The sequence below is a fragment of the Mustela lutreola genome, chromosome 4 (assembly GCF_030435805.1).
Source record: "Mustela lutreola isolate mMusLut2 chromosome 4, mMusLut2.pri, whole genome shotgun sequence".
In the NCBI taxonomy this organism is placed as follows: Eukaryota; Metazoa; Chordata; class Mammalia; order Carnivora; family Mustelidae; genus Mustela; species Mustela lutreola.
The window spans coordinates 6,887,541-6,906,821 of NC_081293.1; the positions used below are offsets into that span (position 1 = coordinate 6,887,541).

Consider the following 19,281-nt stretch of genomic DNA (forward strand, 5'->3'; position numbering starts at 1 on the left):
TCCCTTGAAAGGTTATCTTCAGTAACACGTCAGTTGCATCCTAGCAGACAAAAAATGACTCCAGTTGTTAGAAGCACTGAGAGATGCGTCGGTTAACGTGAGGCAAGATGGAAAATCTGCTGACAGCTTCACCTGGCTGGCATTTCCAAGGCTCTTGTGGGAACCTCTGCCCCAACTTCTGTGAGGCTGTAGCGACAACAGGTGCTGTGTGGGGTGTGGCTTGAATTTCGCTGGGTTCTCCGGTGTGCAGGTAGATGGGAGCTTCGCGCTAGCACGGCACGGTCCTTTTGTCCATAGAATGAACTTCAGCAATGCCTTGGCTAAGCTTTCTCTCATCCTCTGTACTGGGGTTTCGTGCAGCCCCTATACCTCGTGCCGACACACGGGAGTCTTGCCCGTTCCCACCACGCATGCAGCCACCCCCCGCTCAGCATCCATCCCCAGCACAACCCCGTGGGCCTCTCCCTTGCCAGCTTTCCCATACAGGGCTTACAGCCCATAGCTGAGCCCGGGGCCTCATCTGGGAGCCCCTGGCTCTTGGACAAGCCTCAGCTGCATTCTGCCTGCCCAGCCTGAATGAGGGCAAAGGGTGCATCTCGCCCAAGAGGAGGCGACCCAAGCCAGGGAGGGGGGGCGATCGCTAGGCAACCTGGAGCTTGTTGCCCAGGTAACGGGATCCATGCACTGATGCTGTGGACGGACATTTCTGTGATGAGGCCCCTCAGCCTCTCCAGATGTCTTGGATGGCTCTAGAAGCCTGCCTTGTGCCTGCCCATCAATTTCCTCTGTGGCTGCTTTTTAATTAACAACTTGGATTTCTTACCATGATCACGAACTCCGCGAACACGGTCTGATGAACACCCTTGCCGGCACCTCTGGAGTCCGGTCAGGGTGTTCTGCACCCTGTGGGAGGAGTAGCCTGGGACAGGCCAGTGAATCTGGCCCATAGTCCAAGACCATCAGTCCCGTGGGAGTCCGACCTGGGCTTGGCAGCAGCTGTGGGAAGTGAAAGAACCTGATGGAAGAATCCTTTCAGGATTTGGTCAAAATCTCACCCTTTTCTTGGCCAAAAGGAAGGGCAGAGGTAGGACCTTTAAATGTGTGCACATCAAGTTCACACGAGCTGCACCCCCCACTTCAGCTGCTTATTCCAGGGGCCACTTCCCGTGCTGTGCCCCGGGGTCCTCCTTCTACTAAAGGGGCTAGGGATGAGACGAGAGGCTGTAGGCCGCCATGCGAATTACTGCCCCTCACTGCCCTCTGCAGAGTTGGGGGTAAAAGCTGGTCTCCAGGGGTCCTGATTCACAATGGCACCCTTGGTCTTTGGGGAAACCTCCATTCGTACACACCCACCTTGACCTCTTGTGGAGCCCGCCTGCCAGTTAGGCCAAGAAGAACACTAGCCAAGGGCTTATCAGTCCCCCAGCAAACAGCTTTGGTGCCCCAACCCCCACCTGCCGTGGGGGACAGAGGCTGGTGAGGATATGGGGGAGGGGAGCCCCCGTTTTCCCACCAGTACAGAGGACGTGGGGGCTCAGCTTCACGTGGATGTCCTGCTTCGGGGCCCCAGGCTCTGGGTTAGGCGGTAGTTTGGTTACCACTCAGGCTGGGAGGGACTGATCCCTCGCGAGTCCCAGCTTGGGACTAGAGGAAGACACTCCCATGGGGTGCGGGAGCCACGACCTGTCCATCTGGTTTCATTTTGTACCCCCTCATGTTTGTTTGGAAGGTGTTGGAGTGGGAAGGGGTTGGGGGGAGCCCCTGCGGGTCCGGCTGGTGCTGGGAGCAGGTGTGTTGGAAACAGATGTCCTTGGCCCGAGTTCCACATGGCGATGGGCTTGGCTGCACGGTGGTTCCTGTTCGCTGTACTTGACATTGCTCACGGAGACCCAGGTCTCCCTCAGACATCCACCCAGGCAGACCCAGCAGACAGATGTTCCCCCGCCGTGGTCTATGAGCCAGGGGAGCCCAGGTGGCTTTGTGGGTTTGTGGTCCACCCAGGGAGTCGGGAGGAAGCCCTGGGGTCCAGCAGACCTGATGGATGTGGGTACAGGGGTGCCCTGTCCCCCAGTGTGGGACAGGCCACTGTGCCCGCCTACCCCGTCACCCTCCCGTCCTCACAGGTATCCGCCCCCAGATCATGAACGGCCCCCTGCACCCCCGCCCCCTGGTGGCGCTGCTCGATGGCAGAGACTGCACCGTGGAGATGCCCATCCTGAAGGACCTGGCCACCGTGGCCTTCTGTGACGCACAGTCCACTCAGGAGATCCACGAGAAGGTGGGCCCCACCCCCACCCCCAAACGCCACCTCCCTGTCCGCCCTCCCCCTCCGCTGTAACCCACGGTCCCCGGCAGCCAAAGCACAGCCCCAGGCCACTCAACCTGGGGAGCGATCACACCCGTGCTGCCCCCTCTGCGGGGGGTGCCAAGTCGGGGTGGGGGGGGTGGGGCTCCAGCCTTGCTCTGCTCGCCCCGCCTCAGGTTCTCAATGAAGCTGTTGGCGCCATGATGTACCACACCATCACCCTCACCAGGGAGGACCTGGAGAAGTTCAAGGCCCTGAGAGTAATCGTGCGGATAGGCAGCGGCTACGACAATGTTGACATCAAGGCCGCCGGCGAGCTCGGTGAGTGCGTGGGGCCGGGAGCAGCTGTTCAGAAGGAGCCTTGTTGGGCGCCCCCATCCCCCACCCTGAAAACACGGGCGGGAGCGCACCTGCTGGACCCCAGGACCCCACCCGGCGCCAGCACTGGCTGGGCCAGGCTGTCTCACGTGGGAAGGACAGAAGCCAGATGAGCCAGGGGCCTGTCCTTGCAGTGGGGACCCCGTGAGTGGCCACAGGTCAGCGCTGGCTGGTTGGGACCCATCACCCGGAAAGGCCAGAGCTGGGCGCACAGCGCAGGGCTCAGAAATGGGGTGTCGGGCGTTCCTGGTCTCGAGTCCTGGCAGAGAGCTGTCCACCCAGAAACCTGCTCGGGTCGGCGCCGATGCGGGTGAAGTGGAGCCCGGCACCTCCCGCTCAGCCCTTGTCAGACAGGGCAGGGTCTCCACAGAAAAGCAGGGGTAGCAGGTGGACCCCCACAGGCAGGTTCCCAGAGGTGGGGCCGCGGCCCTCTGCGTGGTCCCCGTCCTGTCCCAGCCGCTGCCGTGGGCTCTGCGTGTGAGGAGAGTTCACGGAGCGTGGACAGCAAGTGGCCCTCGGCTGGCCTGCTCGCCTTGCGAGGGTCCAGGGTCCTCCCATATCGGCTCCTCTGCTCATGTCCTTGTCACGTTTGCGATGTGCCGGATCCACGCCCGGGTGCTTGGGCCTGTGCTCCACCCACGTCCAGGGGCACCCGAAGTCCTGGGGCCACTGGCAGATGTCTAAGAACTCAGGCCTCTGCGGTCCGACAAACTGTGGCCGTGCTGACACCCCGGTGGCCCTGTGGGTCTTGTCCGTCCCCACCCCTCTGAGGACGCAATGGATCCCAGCATCAAGCGCTTATGGCCTCCGCTTCCTCCTCCTTCGTCCTGGCCTGGGGTTTTGAGTGAAGTTTCCTGGTGTCCTCAAGTGGTTCGTTCCCCCACTTGAATTGGGGGTGGGAGCTGGGGAGAGGGAGCCTGGCCGCTGTCGAGTCTCGTGCTTCTTCATGGTGGCGCTCAGGGGCTCTGAGCCTGGAATATGGCAGTGGGGTCACCCCATAGGTGAACCCCAAAGGAAGAGGCAAGAGGTGGTCGTTCCCCAAACAGATGCCTTTTTCCCCGCCCCCATCCTGGAAGTGGGGGCGCTGTGTGGCAAGGGGCTTGGAAGATCTTCCCTACACCAAAGCGAAAAGGGGTGGCATCAGAATCCAGACTCGTTATGGGGCCTGAGGGAAGCGACGGCTTCCTGTGTTGGCCCTGAGCGCTTGCTTCTGGCCTCGGGGTGCCCCTGAGCCCGCCTTGGTTGCAACAAAGAAACTTGGGTGATAGGAGTCCTCAGAAGCACTTCTAGCATTCCCTCAAATTTTCCATCTTTCCCGGGCGCCAACAAGAATGTTTTTGTTTGGAAACAAATGTTCTTTGTGCTCTTTGTAGAGCTGCTATCCCGAGTTCAGACAGCGACGGAGAATATCGTTGAACCCACAGAGCGGGGGCGGGGGGTCCTCAGACCTGCTTCCCTGCACCCGCCCCGCCGTCCGCGTGTCCGCCCCTCGCCGCCCAGGCTCGGGTGAGGTGGTGGCGTGGAGTTCCCTTGCTGGGAAGCAGCTGCTGCTTTCCAGGGCGACATGGCAGGTCTCCTGAGCGAAACGTGCAGTCCCTCCACGTGCACATGCTCCCCACGCAGCCGGCCTGGGCCAGGGGGGCACCTTGTTTTCCTACAACCAAAGGTGCCCCGCTCCCCCGGCCACACGGCTGCCCTTGACAAGGGGGCCCGGGTGGAGGAGACCGTGTTCCTGGGGCCCTGCAGTTCGGAACAGCAGGCAAGGATGTTGGCTGTGGGGTTTCCATTGATCCTGGCGCGTGAGGAATTTGGAGAAGGGACATGGGCCTCTGTCCTGTCTCCAGATTGCACTGCACACAGCACTCTGTCCCCAGACTTGTGCAAATGAGGACAGTGGCTGTTACGTGCTGCTGGTGTCTGGGGCCTGCAGTGTGGCCTTCGAGGGAGGACGCTCCCTTCTCAGTGCTCGCGGGAGCCTTTGCAGGAAGACCGTGGGCCGGACTGGAGGCTCAGAGTGGAGAGCGGGGCGAGCTCAGGAAACAGCTGTGTCCCCTGCCCGGAGCAGTTAGAGCGATTCAGCCCATCTGCAGGGGATCCCCAAGAACCGAGAGCAGGGGGAGCTGGGAGGTTGCTGGAGGCCTCTGAGCTTGTGAGCCTCTCTCGGGCTCCTTTATCTGGCTTCCACTTCAGCAGCGGGGACAGCAAAGAGTGAAACTGTTGATGGAAAAAGCAGCTCAGCCACTGGGCTCGGGCCTTGGGGTGAGACGGCTGTGACTCTTGCCCTACAGATGGTAGAAGCTTCTCACCTTGGCCTTTGGAGGTGCCCTGACCTGAAGAATGGTTTAGAAATCATCAGGGCTTTGGGGGTGTCAGAGGAAGGTGCCCATTGCCCTTGGGGCAGGACGGTCCCTCCTGGTGCCCACAGCCTCTCCTCCAGTTTTTGGTCTCTGCAGCCAAGGAGCGACATGTCAGAGTTCAAGGGTGCAGGCTGAGCTGTTGCCTCCTGTGCCCTTCCAGGGAGTGGGCAGGTGCGGTGCTCTGTGTCACATGGACCCGCACGGGGACCCCCTCCTCCGGCACATCCCCTCCAGTCTCGGCTCCCGGGGTGTAGCTGGTCCCAGGCCCAGGTGGTTGCCTGGGCAGTGGCCAAGGGTCCACACTCTGCTCCTTCACTGTCGGGGCCCTCTTGCTGGGCTCCGGCCACACCACCTCAGGTTCCTCAGAGGGCTGGAAAACATCATGGCAAACGATTTCCATGAGCCCTGGCTTCTGGCGCAGTCCAAGTTCTAAGCTTGCCTGTTTCATATGGAGTGGCCTCCTTTGTGGCTGTTGGCAGAACAGACTTCTAGCTCGTGGAAATTTCGGCAGCCTAGATCTCAGTCACGTTGTCCCTCCAGCAGGTGGCTGGGGCCAGATGGGACCAGGTGGGACACTCGTGCGGGTTTTCACTCTCTGAGCTGTCTGTCCCCCTCAGGGCATCACTGAGACCCTGGACCTCAGGGCCGCCCGCGTGGAGAGGTCACACAGCTGCTAGAATGGGGTGCTCAGCACAGGGAGTCCTGTGGTCCTTTCTTCCCTCCCGTGGAGTCGCAGTAGCTCCGGTGCTCTTGTCCCCACTGGCGGGCTTGAGAAGGAAGAGGAAGGCAGGGCTGCCTTCTTGGGGACCCTGCCCCGTGTGCTCCTGGGGTCTCAAACCTGGGATTCACAGGCGGTTTTCTGAGCTGGTCTGACAGGCAGCCTGGATACCTGTGTCCCCCAGAAAGCTGCTTGTCTGGCAGACTTTGCATTCTTCCCCAAACACCCTTAACCGAGGAAGGTCAGTGCCTAGCTCTGCCGGCCTGAGCCGTGGCCTGGGGCTGAATTCAGGAATCGGCTCTGTCCTGGCCGGGCCTGGGGCCCACGTTGAGGGGGACGTGCTTTTTCAAAACAAGTATTAACATTTCATCCCACGGGAAGGAGTCAGGTCAGCTCTCACGAGGGGCTCTGCGGCTCGGCTCCTGCTGCTCCACGGCGGACAAGGGCAGGTTTCCAGCCTCTGGGCTGCTCACCCCTTCCAGCTGCCCACCGCTCGCTTCCCAGAAGTACCAGGTGTAGGAGCAGAGGGCAGGCGGGATATGGGCTGAGTGCGGGTCGGGGGCTGCGGCAGGGCTGGAACGGGTGTGGGGGCTGGAGGCCTCTGAGCATCGGAGCCTGACCTGCCGGCAGCTGAGGGGCCAGCTCCACCTCCCCGGCCCTCAGCTGGGCGCATGGTGTGCCCTGGAGCTCCCCCTTCGCCGAGGGTCCTCACGCGGGGCCTGGCCCTGTCGTCTCCAGGCATCGCCGTGTGCAACATCCCGTCGGCGGCCGTGGAGGAGACAGCGGACTCCACCATCTGCCACATTCTCAACCTGTACCGGCGGAACACGTGGCTGTACCAGGCGCTGCGGGAAGGCACACGGGTCCAGAGCGTCGAGCAGATCCGGGAAGTGGCCTCCGGAGCGGCGCGCATCCGCGGGGAGACGCTGGGCCTCATCGGCTTCGGTAGGTACTGCTGCCCAGCCCCCAGCCCTCTCCGGCCAGCCCCGGGAGCTGGGTCTTCAAGGCTGGGCGGGGAGCGGGCAGCGCGGGGGGTGGTCTCCGGCTGGGCGACGGGTAAGGCCGTGTGCCCGCAGATGGCCCTGGGCGGGGGCTGCTGGAGGTGCCCTGGAGAGAAACCAGCAGGCTTGGGGCTTGAAGGGGAGCTGGTGGCTGAGCTTAGACCTGGGCCATGAGCAAGGCCCAGCCCCTGGAGGCCCTTAGATGCCAGGCCAGGGTGGCAGCAGGGAGTCCCTGAATGATTCTGAGCCGGAAGGTGCCGCGGTCCGGCCGTCCGCTTAGAAAGCTCGGGATGGAGGCAGGGAAAGGTCTCCCAGGAGTCCGCTGGTGGCCCTGTGAGCATCTTGCACGGGTCACCAAGGACAAGGTGAGCTGTGACAGGAAGCAGCCTGATGACCTGGTGCTGACAACATGGGGGCTCCAGTGGGCCACACTGCACGCAGGGGCCCTTGCTTTTCTGCAGAAGCTCAGCCCCGCTGCTCGGCCATTCTGTGACCTTGAGGAAACTCGCTGACCTTTCTGCCTCAGTGTCCGCAGTCTGTACAACAGGAAGGGCTTGAGCCCGGACTGCCCCTCAGGATTCAGAGGGGTCAGGAGAAGCACGTGGGGTGGGTCGCAGGTCCTTCGCAGGCTGTCACTCGACCCTGCGTTCAGCGCTCTGTTTCCCGAAAACCAAGGGTCAGGGCCCCTGGAGTGGGAGCTGGGTTTCTTCGGGGCGCGTGCACCTCACTCCCCAGGGTGAGTTAAAGACCCCAGGTGTCAGGGTGACCTCGCTCATGAAGGCGATCTTGCACAGGGTTTACGAAGGAGTCCTCACTTGAGGGGCCGCGCAGAGGAAAGGCGGAGGCGCCGTGGGAGGGCCGCAGCGCCCTCTGCTGGCGCCCGCTGGGCCTCCCGTTGCTCTGCGCGGGGCTCCAGGGGACCGTTCTCAGGACGGCGCTGGCCTTCCGACACCCCGCGTGGCTGAGCCTTCGCCGGCTTTTGCAGCCGCGGGGTGTGAGCCCCGTTTACCCGAGACTGTCAGCCGGCACCGTCTCAGCCCCCGGCCCCCCCCCCTCCGTGTACTCTGTTGGCCGCCCTTCGGGTCTGTCTAGAGCCTTCCAGAAGTGCAGGCCGGACTCCGATGGGAAGGGGCCTGGCCGGAGGCTGCCCGGTGCCTCCCCCGAGGACAGTCACTTGCTGGAGGCTTCGTCCGCTGAGAGGCCGCAGCTGCGGAGTGGGGGGCGGCCCGGCCGGAGCGTGGCCCCAGCGGGGGCTGGTGGGGGGATGGGGCTCGGGCACAGCCAGCCCGGCCGCCGGGTATATGCAGACTTTTTTTTTTTTTTTTTTTTTCCAGGCCAAGCCAGTTGGCTTCTGCCAGGCTCAGTTTTTGCAAGTTAGTAGCAGAGTTAAGTCACTGGGTGTCGGAGAAACTTAGGAACGCCTCCTGGCTAACGGGACGCCCGCGAGATGAGGGCTGGGGACTAAGGAAGAGCAAAGGCTGGAAAAGCACGCGGGGCCCCGGCAGCCCCCGCCGGAGAGCCCCGGCTCCAGGCCGAGTGGGCGGGGGGGCGGGGTCGCGTGCCCCGTACCTCGGGGACGTCGGGGGGCTGTGGAGGTCGCCCGCGCTGTTCCTCCCCCGCCCTCTCTGCCGTGCCCGCCTCCGGGCTGGGCTGTGCGGCTGCGGGCCCTGGGGGTGAGCGGGCTCTGGTGCCCCCGCGGCGGGCCTCCCGCCCAGGCTGCCCTGCGCCGCCCGACGGGAGCCCAGCAGGAGCGGGAGACAGTCCGCCCCCATGTTGCCCTCACGTGGGCTTCCTGTTCGGGAAGCGACACCTGCCCTGCGTCGTCCTCCTTCCCCTGCGCCACTGCGCGGTGGCTTCATCCGAAGACGGATTGTGCGTGCTTCCCGGAGGAGGCCACTGCGGCGGAAACAGCTCTGGGAGGCAGGAGGCGCTGGCTCTGGGGTTTCATGGGGTTCCGTGGGTTTGTGCAAAGGACGACCCCTGGGAGTCAGGGAGGCTGTTGGGTGGTGTGGGTTACTGACCCGCTTGAGGGGGCCTGGGGCTCCCCGCACAGGTCAGAACCAGCCGACACACCCGAGAATTAGCTGCCCAGTGAGTCCGGTGCCTCTCTGCGCTCAGGACCCTCCGCAGGGGTCTGTTTTGACCCCACCCCCGCCTTCATGAGCAGACCCAGTGCTAATGGGCAAGTGACTGTTCTCTGTCCCTGCCCCCGCTGTCTGGGGAAAGCAAGCTTGGCTTAAGGCTGCTGTGGACCCAGGAACATCAGGGGGAGCGAAATCTGGGTGGGAGACTACAGGAATGGCTGGCGCTGGGGGAGGGACACATGGCATTCACCAGAACATTCTCTCTAGCTGTGCTGACGTTTGAAAATGTCCATCGTGGGCACCTGAACACACACGCCCCCCAGCGCAGACAGCGGGCCCCTGCACAGGTCACCCAGGAAGCCGAGGAGACATGCGGGCCGAGCGCGTCCCCAGGCTTCAGTTACGCCGCTCCCCCGGCTGGCGGTCCTGCTGCCGGCGGGGACAGCTCAAGCCCCCACGTGGCATCCGGAGCGCTGAGCAGTGGCCGGCGGGACAGTGGACTCGCTCACCTGGATGCTTGCTCTCTCCGCACAGGTCGCACGGGGCAGGCGGTTGCTGTTCGAGCCAAGGCCTTTGGATTCAGCGTCATCTTTTATGACCCCTACTTGCAGGATGGGGTCGAGCGGTCCCTGGGCGTGCAGAGGGTCTACACCCTGCAGGACTTACTGTATCAGAGTGACTGCGTCTCCTTGCACTGTAATCTCAACGAGCATAACCACCACCTCATCAATGACTTTACTATAAAGCAGGTAACGGACATAGATACCCTTAGCCCCTGGAGACTTCCATCAAAGCAGAAGGGGGTGGGGCGGGAAGTAGTCCATGGACACATGCGTGAAAAGGAAAGACCATCCCCCAGGATGTCAGTGAGGGGCCAGATGAGGCCCCAGCACGGGATGGGCCACCTGGAGCTGGGCCAGACAGGGGCTGGCCCAGGACCCAGCAGGGACCTGTCTCAGTCGGGTTTGGCCTCCCAAGAAGCAACAGGCAGGTGACCGGTCCTTAGGGTGCGCTCTGAGGATCCAGAGAAACCGACCCAGCTGTCACCAACACCCCGCAGTCCCCTTCTGCCCAACCTGCTGCACACACACCCAACAGCCAAACCAGCCAGAGTCCTCCGGCCACGGCCGGCTTCTGTCAGCCTCGGGCAGGTGCCTTCCAGCGTGGTGGCGTCTGACGGCCTTCCTTTCGTCCCGCAGATGAGGCAAGGGGCGTTCCTCGTGAATGCGGCCCGCGGCGGGCTGGTGGATGAGAAGGCCTTAGCCCAAGCCCTCAAGGAAGGCAGGATACGAGGGGCAGCCCTCGACGTGCACGAATCGGAGCCTTTCAGGTGGGTGCGCCGTGCTTCCGGCCTCGCGCGGTGACCCCGGGGCCTGCTGCTGCCCTGAGCGCCCCCCACACTGGGACTGTGGGGCACGTCCCCAGAGCAAGGGCCCCCGGGGAGGAAGCTGGAGACCGTCTGACGGCCTCTGTTCTGAGGACGGTGCTGTACTTTGCGTGAGTGTAAAAGCGCCAGAGGGCCCCGTGGGGGGGGGGGGGGGTTCAGAAAGTGTCTCAAAGGAAGAACCGTGTGGAAGTCTGGAGCGACTGTGCACTCTGCTGACACGTGCGCCCTGCCGGTCCTCCGGAGAGCCTTTCTCCTGACGCCTGCTTTAGCAGTTCCGATCAGTACGTTCTTTTTTTTTTTTTTTTAATATTTTATTTATTTATTTGACAGACAGATCACAAGTAGGCGGAGAGGCAGGCAGAGAGAGAGGAGGAAGCAGGCTCCCCGCTGAGCAGAGAGCCTGATGTGGGGCTCGATCCCAGGACCCTGGGATCATAACCCGAGCTGAAAGCAGAGGCTTTAACCCACTGAGCCACCCAGGCGCCCCGATCAGTACGTTCTTAAATTCTCAGCCTTTAGGAAACGTACTACCCCCCGTTCCTCCATGCAGGCAAACTGGCCAGTAGGCTGCTTGGCCGCGAGCTCTTCTCTTGGTGAATGGGGTAGGGCGCGACAGTCTTCTCATTTGCTGTTTGTGTGCATTTACCTAGCTTTGCTCAGGGTCCTTTGAAAGACGCACCGAATCTCATCTGTACGCCCCACACAGCTTGGTACAGTGAGCAAGCCTCGCTGGAGATGCGGGAGGCAGCGGCCACCGAGATCCGCCGGGCAATCACAGGTGAGCCCCGGAGCCCTGCGGCTCAGCCACCCCAGGCCTGATAAGGCGGGCTGGGGGTTAGAGAGGCCTGCTGCTAAGGGCACAGGAGGTTTTAGGGATCAAGTCGATGACATGTGGAAGGAACTGGGCCCAGTTAATCCAGGCTTTGCACTCGATTTCAGAGGAAACGGGTTCCTTTTGCACCAGTCAGCATTAAACATGCAAACTGTGGAGGGAGTTGGGAATGGGGGGCAGGGGCTCCTTTCTGTTCCAGAAGGGTGGAGTGGGCGGGAGTGAAGAGCTCAGGACTCAGGCCCCACGACTTCACCTTTTCTGAAAATTAAAGGGCTGGCCCTCATTCTGGAGTGGAAGACTCTACACTCGGGTTTCCATAGTTCAAACATTATAGGGGGTTCCCCCAGCAGCAACTACTGTGGTCTCTAACTCCCTGTGACCTTAAAAAAATACATCTGGTAATTTTAATCATCATATTCCAGGTCGCATCCCAGAAAGCTTAAGAAACTGTGTGAACAAGGAATTCTTTGTCACAACAGCTCCCTGGTCAGTAATAGATCAGCAAGCAATCCATCCAGAGCTCAACGGCGCCACATACAGGTGAGGAGTGGAATGGCACTGACCTCGGCTGGAGCCCCCTTGCCCCCCTACTCTGGGGAGAGTGGGGCGGAGAGGCGGAAACCACCGCAGACAGCTCCCTGCATGGAGTCTGTGCAGTCCTCACATTTTTTCCGATGCCCAATTTCTGTGGAGCAAACACCATTCTCCGGATACAACCTAGAATTGGGGTTCCTATTTATGAAAGGAGTGGGAACGGGCATGCATTCCCCCAAAGGCTCTGAACACTGGGGGGAATGACTGGTGCATTCCAAGCCACTTCAAAGGCAGAGGGCTTCTGGGTGAGAAGGTACCAGAAAGATTTTCGGGGGAAGGGCTTGTTGATGAATCTGTTTTCTAATTTGAATTCTTCTGGCCCAGAGCCCACATAGGCCCTGGAAGGGAGCAAGGTTTCACTGGTGATAGTTCCCCATGGTTCAGTCCCCCCACCATGGCTGGGCTCACAGGGAAATCAGTGTTCTGCTTTTATAAAAGAGCTGCAGCCTTGAATTCCAGAAGGAAACTTCTGTCTTGCTTACTGTAGCCCACAGTTGCCCGTTCCCTGGTGGTATTCACTTACCGGGCTGGAGCTTTCTCCCCTGGGGCCCAGCCTTGGCACTGTGCGGTGTGTCTCGGCTCTAGCTGTTGCCTCACATCCCCCGCTGTGAACCGCTGCTCTAACCATGCGGGCCGGGGAGGTGTAACTAGTGTAGGGAGGACCCCTAGGTGAAGGCTCTCCTCCTGGGTCTCGTGTTTTTTTCTGCGTTTCAGTTTGCCGTGTTCTGTTAATGTCCCACCCCTATCATTGCTTGAACCTGCCTCTGCCCCAGGGTCATGTTCCTTATTGTTGGCAGCCTGTCCTTTAAAGGCCACATTTTACTTCTTCCCTTTGCCAGACCGAGACTCCCCGGCCCCATGAAATACAACATATGCTTAAGGCCTGTAGCTCCCCCAAGTCGCAGAGGGTCCCTGATTTCTGACCAGCCAGTGAGCGGCTGTGTCAGGCCATAGGTTGGGAAGCCATGGGTCAAGGATTTGAGAATGTTGAGAATCCGTCTTTTAATTCTGAAGCACCTGCCTCCTAAGTCTGTTTTATCCTAGGAATGTTTCAGTACACTGACTCGAATTTGTGTTAAGAACCACATGTTCTGTGGTTAATGCTTAATGCCTCGTGTCCTTGCACACACAGCAGCTTGTGTGCCCGCGATGGAAGAGGAGTGTGCGCTGGCTCCCCTCTGCCCCTGCTGCCGCATCCCGTTTCCCACCTCTGGTCACGAGAGCATGCGGCGAGGTCGCCTAGGGAGCCCCATTTGGTATCAGAGTACTTCATCCTGTCTGTCGGGAAATCACTAGAAGTATTGACATAATTAATGAATGCTAAGGCACTCAGACAACTTGGGAAGTGTTTTTTTTTTTTTTTGGTACCAGACATTTCTCAAATGCAATACAGGGTCTATGGACAGAATTAACACAGGCTATTCCCATTGTGTGAAGAGCAAAAGTCTTTGGCAGTGTTTTGATAGGACTATCGATTTTGTTGAATTAAGCATCATCGTTTTGTTTTTCATGTAGATTTCTCCTTACTTTGCCAGTAAAGTGACTAATGTATTTTTTAAAACAGTAGGCAGAGCCAAGAACTCGGCTCCTCCCTGCTCCCCGACCTAACTGGCCCTTTCTCTGTGTGCTCCTCAGATACCCGCCAGGCATCGTCGGGGTGGCCCCGGGCGGACTTCCTGCAGCCATGGAGGGCATCATCCCCGGCGGCATCCCGGTGACTCACAACCTCCCCACAGTGGCACACCCTTCCCAAGCTCCCTCTCCCAACCAGCCGACAAAACATGGGGACAATAGAGAGCATCCCAACGAGCAATAGCAGAGAATGACGAGCGGTCATCACAGAAAAACCTGGGACCAAGAGACAGTGAAAACTAGATGAACTAAGGAAAGGACTTGGACCGTCTTTTTAACGGATTCCGGACATACGCATCATGCACGCTGCAGTGTTCGAGCAAGAAGCCGAGGTGTGGGAAGGCTGGAGCCACCGTCTGGTGACGCGAGCGCTGAGAGACTAGGACGTGATTTATTAACGACCAACTTCTGTTATTGTGTGTTACGTTCTTCATCTGTGCATCCAATCACAAAGAATAAATAGATCCTTTTCCTTTATCAGCCCCTTGGGCACAGCAGGTCCTGAACACCTTGCTCTAGAATGTTGCATCAGGAGTTCCAAACGTCAAAATAAAGAAATACTAAGAGGAAATCCCCCTCCTGTGACTCCAGTCCCTTCAGTCCATGGGGGCTGGTGACCTCTTTTGCAGAGAGGAAGATTAAATTACTACAGAGAATGGGGAGAAAACTGTGCCCGTTAGACCGCCGCGAGCGTACAAGCTCCTGTACAGAAGTCTCTCCCCCATCTGAACTGCATACTGAGCGGGCGAGTTGGTTGTGAATTCAGTAATACCCTCTTGATGATGCAAAAAAAGGAAAAAAAGAAAAAAAAAAGTATGAAGTTTCACAAGCTGTTTGTACTCAAATATATTTTCTCAGTTTCAGATCCTCAGCTATTTTATTGAGTGGAAAGTCTTGAGCTGAAAGAGTTCAAGAAAAATAATGTTGCATTTCCTTATGTCTCAGGAAACACTTTTTATGGTAACTTGTCAGATTGTCTATGAACAAACCCACTTTTTTAGACATTGATAAATCTTCTTTTCTTCACGTGATATTTTATACAAGAACACTTCAGGTGTGTTACTAGATGTGACTGATTTTAACAAATCCTATTAGATTTGTATCAACTAGTTACATGTTATATTCATAGTCTTTTGTGAATCATCGCCTTTTTGTTTAAAAGATGGCCTATTTTGAGCCTTTGTATAGGTACATTCCTGTTTTTGTGACAAAAAAAAAAAAAAAAAAAAAAAAAAAAATCCTTTAAAACTGTCCCAAACAGAAAAATAATGGCTATCGGAAGTGTTTTGTTTTAGTGTGAGTTACCGCTACTGTGTCTGTTTATTGTAAGGTGGACATTTAGCGTTCAGTGCAGTTTTCAATAAAAAGTAATAAAAATTTGTAAAGTTCTGAAATTCAAGTACATCTCACCCAGGTGAAAATTCTCTACAGGAGAGGTTTTAAAGGCAACTGTATCCTCTATTAGCCAGTTTTCAACTCGTGTTCCTTCTGGGTTCAAAGACGAACACTTTCCCATCTGCTCCTTCTATAACCAGATTCGGGAGCGCTGGTGATTACCTGTGATAGCTAAAAGGAGAAATTAGAAAACCGCCCACTATGGCCATCATTATCAAATTGGGACATCCTCAAGATGAAATAGTGGGTTGGAACTATGTCGATCCAAGAAACAAAATTGGTCAAGTTAGAGAGTTTTGATTTTAATTTACCCAAAAGCAAAATTACCTGGCTCAAGCATTAATGCAGGAAGGGAAGTGAATCTCAAAATTCTTTTAAATGATATTTACAAAGAAATGTTGCAAAATAATTAACATCATCCATTTCCATGTTAAGAACTTTTAAGTTGATGTAAAGGATTTTCCTTCATGAATAGCATTAAACTCCTTCACACTAGTGGTATCCACAAGTATCAAGCCATCCATCAGGTCCAATGCCAGGTACCCAACTCCCTATCACTTTCTCCCTCCCCCTTCCCATGAAGAAAGGAGAGGGGAGGGCTGTGATGGGGTCGGTCCTCAAACATCGACCTCCTCACTCATTTGAAGGTGGTGGTCCTATCCCAACCCTCCCAGAAAAATTACAGTAAAACAACCTCCTGTGGATAGAGACAGAGCACATGGTTACTGATTGACCCATCACTCCAGGAAACGGAACAGGAGCTGAACATCCTTGTCACTTGTAACCAGGATGTTCTCAATGAGGGCATGACAGCAAATGCACAAAAAGGAGATTCCCCAACTGCCTAAAGAAAGCAGTATTCCCATAACACGGATGAAGTCTGAAACACGGTGAGCCTAGAATCAAAAACAAAAAAGCCAGTTCAAATCCATGGTACACCTAGGTTTTGTTTAATTAGAACAGAAAACACCACACTGTATTCTCCCTAAAAAAGAACCATAAAGTTAAATCCATACAGGTAAGGTATTACTGTCCAGAGTCAACCAAGACCTCATCTTGGAGAAAAGGACTGTGTACTCTATCTCGGGACAACAAATATGGCTGTTTAATAGTTCAAGAGCTTAACATAGCATTGATTCACCAACATTTTGGCCATTAGCAGCCAATCTGCTATGAAAACCATTTAGAGCCCCATCCCTGTCTGGAGCCTAGGAAATGCAATGCTCTACCTTTCCCACAGGGAAGAATGCTGTACCCCTTAAACTAGGTGTGGTCAGGTTCACTGATCATAAATAAATAAATAAAGAGGCACCTGGGGGAAACCCCACTCGGCAGACCACCACACACAGGCTAACTACTGTGCTTTCTGGACAGCATTGACTGCGGTGTAGACCATAGTGACTAGATGCTTCTCTCAAACGTTTCTCTTTGGCTTCTTCAATTGGGAGGGTAGTTTTGCTTACCAGCAACTACAATAGGATCTGTGCCCACTAAAAAATTCTTCCAATGTATGGAGAAAAATTTATAGAGATGCTATGCTCAGTCAGAACGATAGCCTTCTAAAAACTTAATTACTGACCAAAACAAAAGCCAACCAGAGTCAATTTGTAGGGAAACCTAGCCACTTAGAACAGTAACATTTACCATTATTACACCAAAACTCATTTCTATGGAATCAAGAGAAGTTTCCTGCAAGTTTTAGCATACAGCACAAGTGATCCTTTCATCTTGGACTCCCTCTGCACTGCTCGGAGAGGGGAGCAGGAACTAAAGACAGGACATCTCATGGGTGCTTTTCTCTCTTTAGTTTTCTAGCATCGAGTCAGAGGTTGCGCACATTTAAAACACCACCTAAACAGAACTTAGAAGAAAACAAGAAGCAAATATTTAAAGGTTTTTCACAGCCTTTTCATCAAAGGGAAGAAACTGCATGCATGTGTGTGCGCACGGGGCTGCTTTCCAAACTCCTTGCCACATCAAGAATCTACAAAGTGCTTATCAGGACACTAAGTCTTTTGTGTGTTCCTGAGATAGGTCTGAAATTTTTACCCAGTACTGAACATATACCTGAAGTGGTCAAATAATACTTTTTATAAAAAGATTTCTATCTAAGATTATAGTTTAAACTTTTAAATAAGAATGGCCACAATTAACCAACATGCAAAAATTCTCAGACTACTCTGAGAAATTCATTTTACAATGCATTTCCACCTTACTGCATTTTTCAATCTTTATTCTATGCTTAACTGTTCCCACTTAGCCCGAGCAAAGGCATGCCTTTCTAACACGATTTGCTTAAAGCAGAGCTGATGATAAAGCAAGAATCCAAAGAGCCTCTGCACGGCCATTTGGGAGAAGAACATTGTCAACCGAATCAAGTGCGCAAATCTCCCGCAGTTCATCTAGTGACAAGCGGGCCCATTCCCCCAGGCCCTTCCCTAACTTGGATCCAGGGAGTGACGACTCCCCGAGAGACTGCCACCCAGACTCTGGGAGAACTACCCTCATTTTGAGGGCACTCTTCCAAACAAATAAATACCTAAATACTGAAAAGGGGTGTACAGAAGCTTAAAAAAACGACGAAATGATAGAAACCAAAACCCTTTCTGAAACAAGGGAATGACGTGTGTGTGAAGTCCGCTCACACAATCCTACTCTCCTTGCAGTTTGTTCCTTGAAGATTTGACTTCGTTTTATTGGGCACAACAGGAACTAAATTAAAATAAAAGCTTATTTTTATTTTTATATTTGGCTGTGGATAATTTGTACAAAAAGTCTCCAAATCTTTAATGAGCTCTAATGAGACTCAACGTAAAGTGGATCTCTTAAGATGGAAGTAGAAAGCCAGGTTCTACTTCAAAAAGAGTATCTCAAAGGAACAAAGAGTCATCTGCCATGTGCTTTCGGAGGTGCCCGTGCAGGGAAAAAACTTCTCAGTAATACGAAGATGCTGGTACAACCTGTCCTATTACACAACTTCTTACACAACCACATGCGTTACATTTATAGACAGATTTACAATTTGAAAGGAAAAAAGTTCTGTCTTAATAAAATTAAGGGGGGGAGGGTTTCTTTTTCCTTTTTTTTTTTTTTTAAACAAACTGTAGTCCAAACAAAGTTCTGTCTCCTCACACAGCAGATGCGTCATCTCCATGGGTGTGGATTAGAAAAGCCCTTCTGGGCAGATCCTGCCAGATCTGGTTCCTTCCATGTCTTGCGCTCTGCTTGGAGCGTGCACCACACCAGCTTTGGGGTCACCACAGAGCTGATACCCTGGTCTTTTGCTCTTTGATTTTTTTTTTTTTCATTCATCTTCATCATCTTCATCTTCCTCTCCATCTGACAGGGACGTACAAGGCCGGATCTGTCGGTAGCGGTCAAGCCATTTCTCCACCATCTGCGTGACCAAGGGGTGGTTCCGCCGCCGAGAACTCTTCTGCATGGCTACCAGCACACCCCCTTCGGTCACACAGCAGTCCAGCCACTCCCGGAGCAGTTTCTCTTGCTGCTCCTCGTTACCTAGCTTTTAGAGGAATGCAAAGAAAAGGGGAAAGAATACCACAGATCAGAGACCTGCTGGGAGTTTGATGAGAACACAGCTGACAGGATTACTAATGAAAAGGTCCAAGCAACAAACTTTTCACATAGTTTCAGCCTCTCATCAATTTTATGATAAAACCCAGTCTCCTATGGTTAAATAGAAAAATGTCTATGGGAAAATTCAAAGGAAAATCTCATGGGGGGAGAAACCACCTACTAATGGGTTAATTTGTTTGAAAGAACAGGAAAAACCAAGTGTTACCTAATAAACTGATCTTGGCCAAGAAAAGGCTAGAAAAAAGTCTCAGCTTCAAACACATGACAAGGTAAGTTTATTCAGTAAACTATTTACAGAATGAAGTTATAAAAATTATGTTCTACTAATTCATGTCTTGATGGTAGAAGTTTTATGATTTCTAGTATATTAAATAAAAGCCCAGTAATTTTTTAAGAATATGGGTTTTCGAAGAGTGTTCTTTCTCCACAGCCTCACTGCCCCCTGCCTGGTCTACACCTCCCTCGCCCCTGCCCCCACCACTGCTCCAGGCATCTTGTCTGGAGTCTCCACAACAAGCAGCCAGTGCTCCTCTACTGAACAAACTGGCCACAGGCTTCCCAGCTTGCCCAACGTCTAAAACAAGCTTTCAAAGGCTGCTGGCAAGCCCTCTGCCACCGCGGAGCCCCTCAACCCCGTTTCCCCACAAACCACAGGGAGATCGTGCAGTACCCTCTCCCCCCAGCTCTCTTCCCCCACGGGCTGCTAGACTCTCTCCTCCCGCAGAGCTCATTTCAGGAGTCACTGCCTCAGACGCCTCCCATCACGGCCCGACAGCCATCACAAGTCCCCTGCCCCCCAAGCCCCATCTTTCCAGTCTTCTCCTCAGCACCCCTCCCTGCCTCGGGGCAGGGGCTGTCCTCTTACGGTCCCTGCGGCATGTGCACCCCACGACCTACACAGCAACTCGGGAAAAGGGACGTGCCACGGTCTGAAGTGCCGGCGCCAGACACAGCAGTGGGGCTGGCTGTGCGGAGAAGGCCACGGTGGCAGCAAGGACACG

The 19,281-nt window shown here is 55.3% G+C and overlaps 2 protein-coding genes across 10 annotated transcripts in view; one reads left to right on the top strand and one right to left on the bottom strand.

Moving 5' to 3' along the window:
* Positions 1–14,687, top strand: part of CTBP2 (C-terminal binding protein 2) — a 154,738-nt gene extending 140,051 nt beyond the window's left edge. For all 5 annotated transcript variants that reach the window (XM_059172891.1, XM_059172894.1, XM_059172893.1 and 2 more), the window contains 8 exons: positions 2,124–2,278; positions 2,482–2,626; positions 6,497–6,703; positions 9,378–9,592; positions 10,043–10,173; positions 10,881–11,008; positions 11,485–11,602; positions 13,292–14,687. In XM_059172891.1, the coding sequence (XP_059028874.1) occupies positions 2,124–2,278; positions 2,482–2,626; positions 6,497–6,703; positions 9,378–9,592; positions 10,043–10,173; positions 10,881–11,008; positions 11,485–11,602; positions 13,292–13,472 (1,280 nt within the window). In that variant the 3' untranslated portion in view covers positions 13,473–14,687. The remainder of the gene's footprint in view (positions 1–2,123; positions 2,279–2,481; positions 2,627–6,496; positions 6,704–9,377; positions 9,593–10,042; positions 10,174–10,880; positions 11,009–11,484; positions 11,603–13,291) is intronic.
* Positions 14,502–19,281, bottom strand: part of ZRANB1 (zinc finger RANBP2-type containing 1) — a 58,734-nt gene continuing 53,954 nt past the window's right edge. For 4 of the 5 annotated variants that reach the window (XM_059172890.1, XM_059172886.1, XM_059172888.1 and 1 more), the window contains one exon: positions 14,502–18,206. In XM_059172890.1, coding sequence (XP_059028873.1) covers positions 17,988–18,206 — 219 coding nt within the window. In that variant the 3' untranslated portion in view covers positions 14,502–17,987. The remainder of the gene's footprint in view (positions 18,207–19,281) is intronic. The other variant, XM_059172889.1, reaches the window with a different exon arrangement.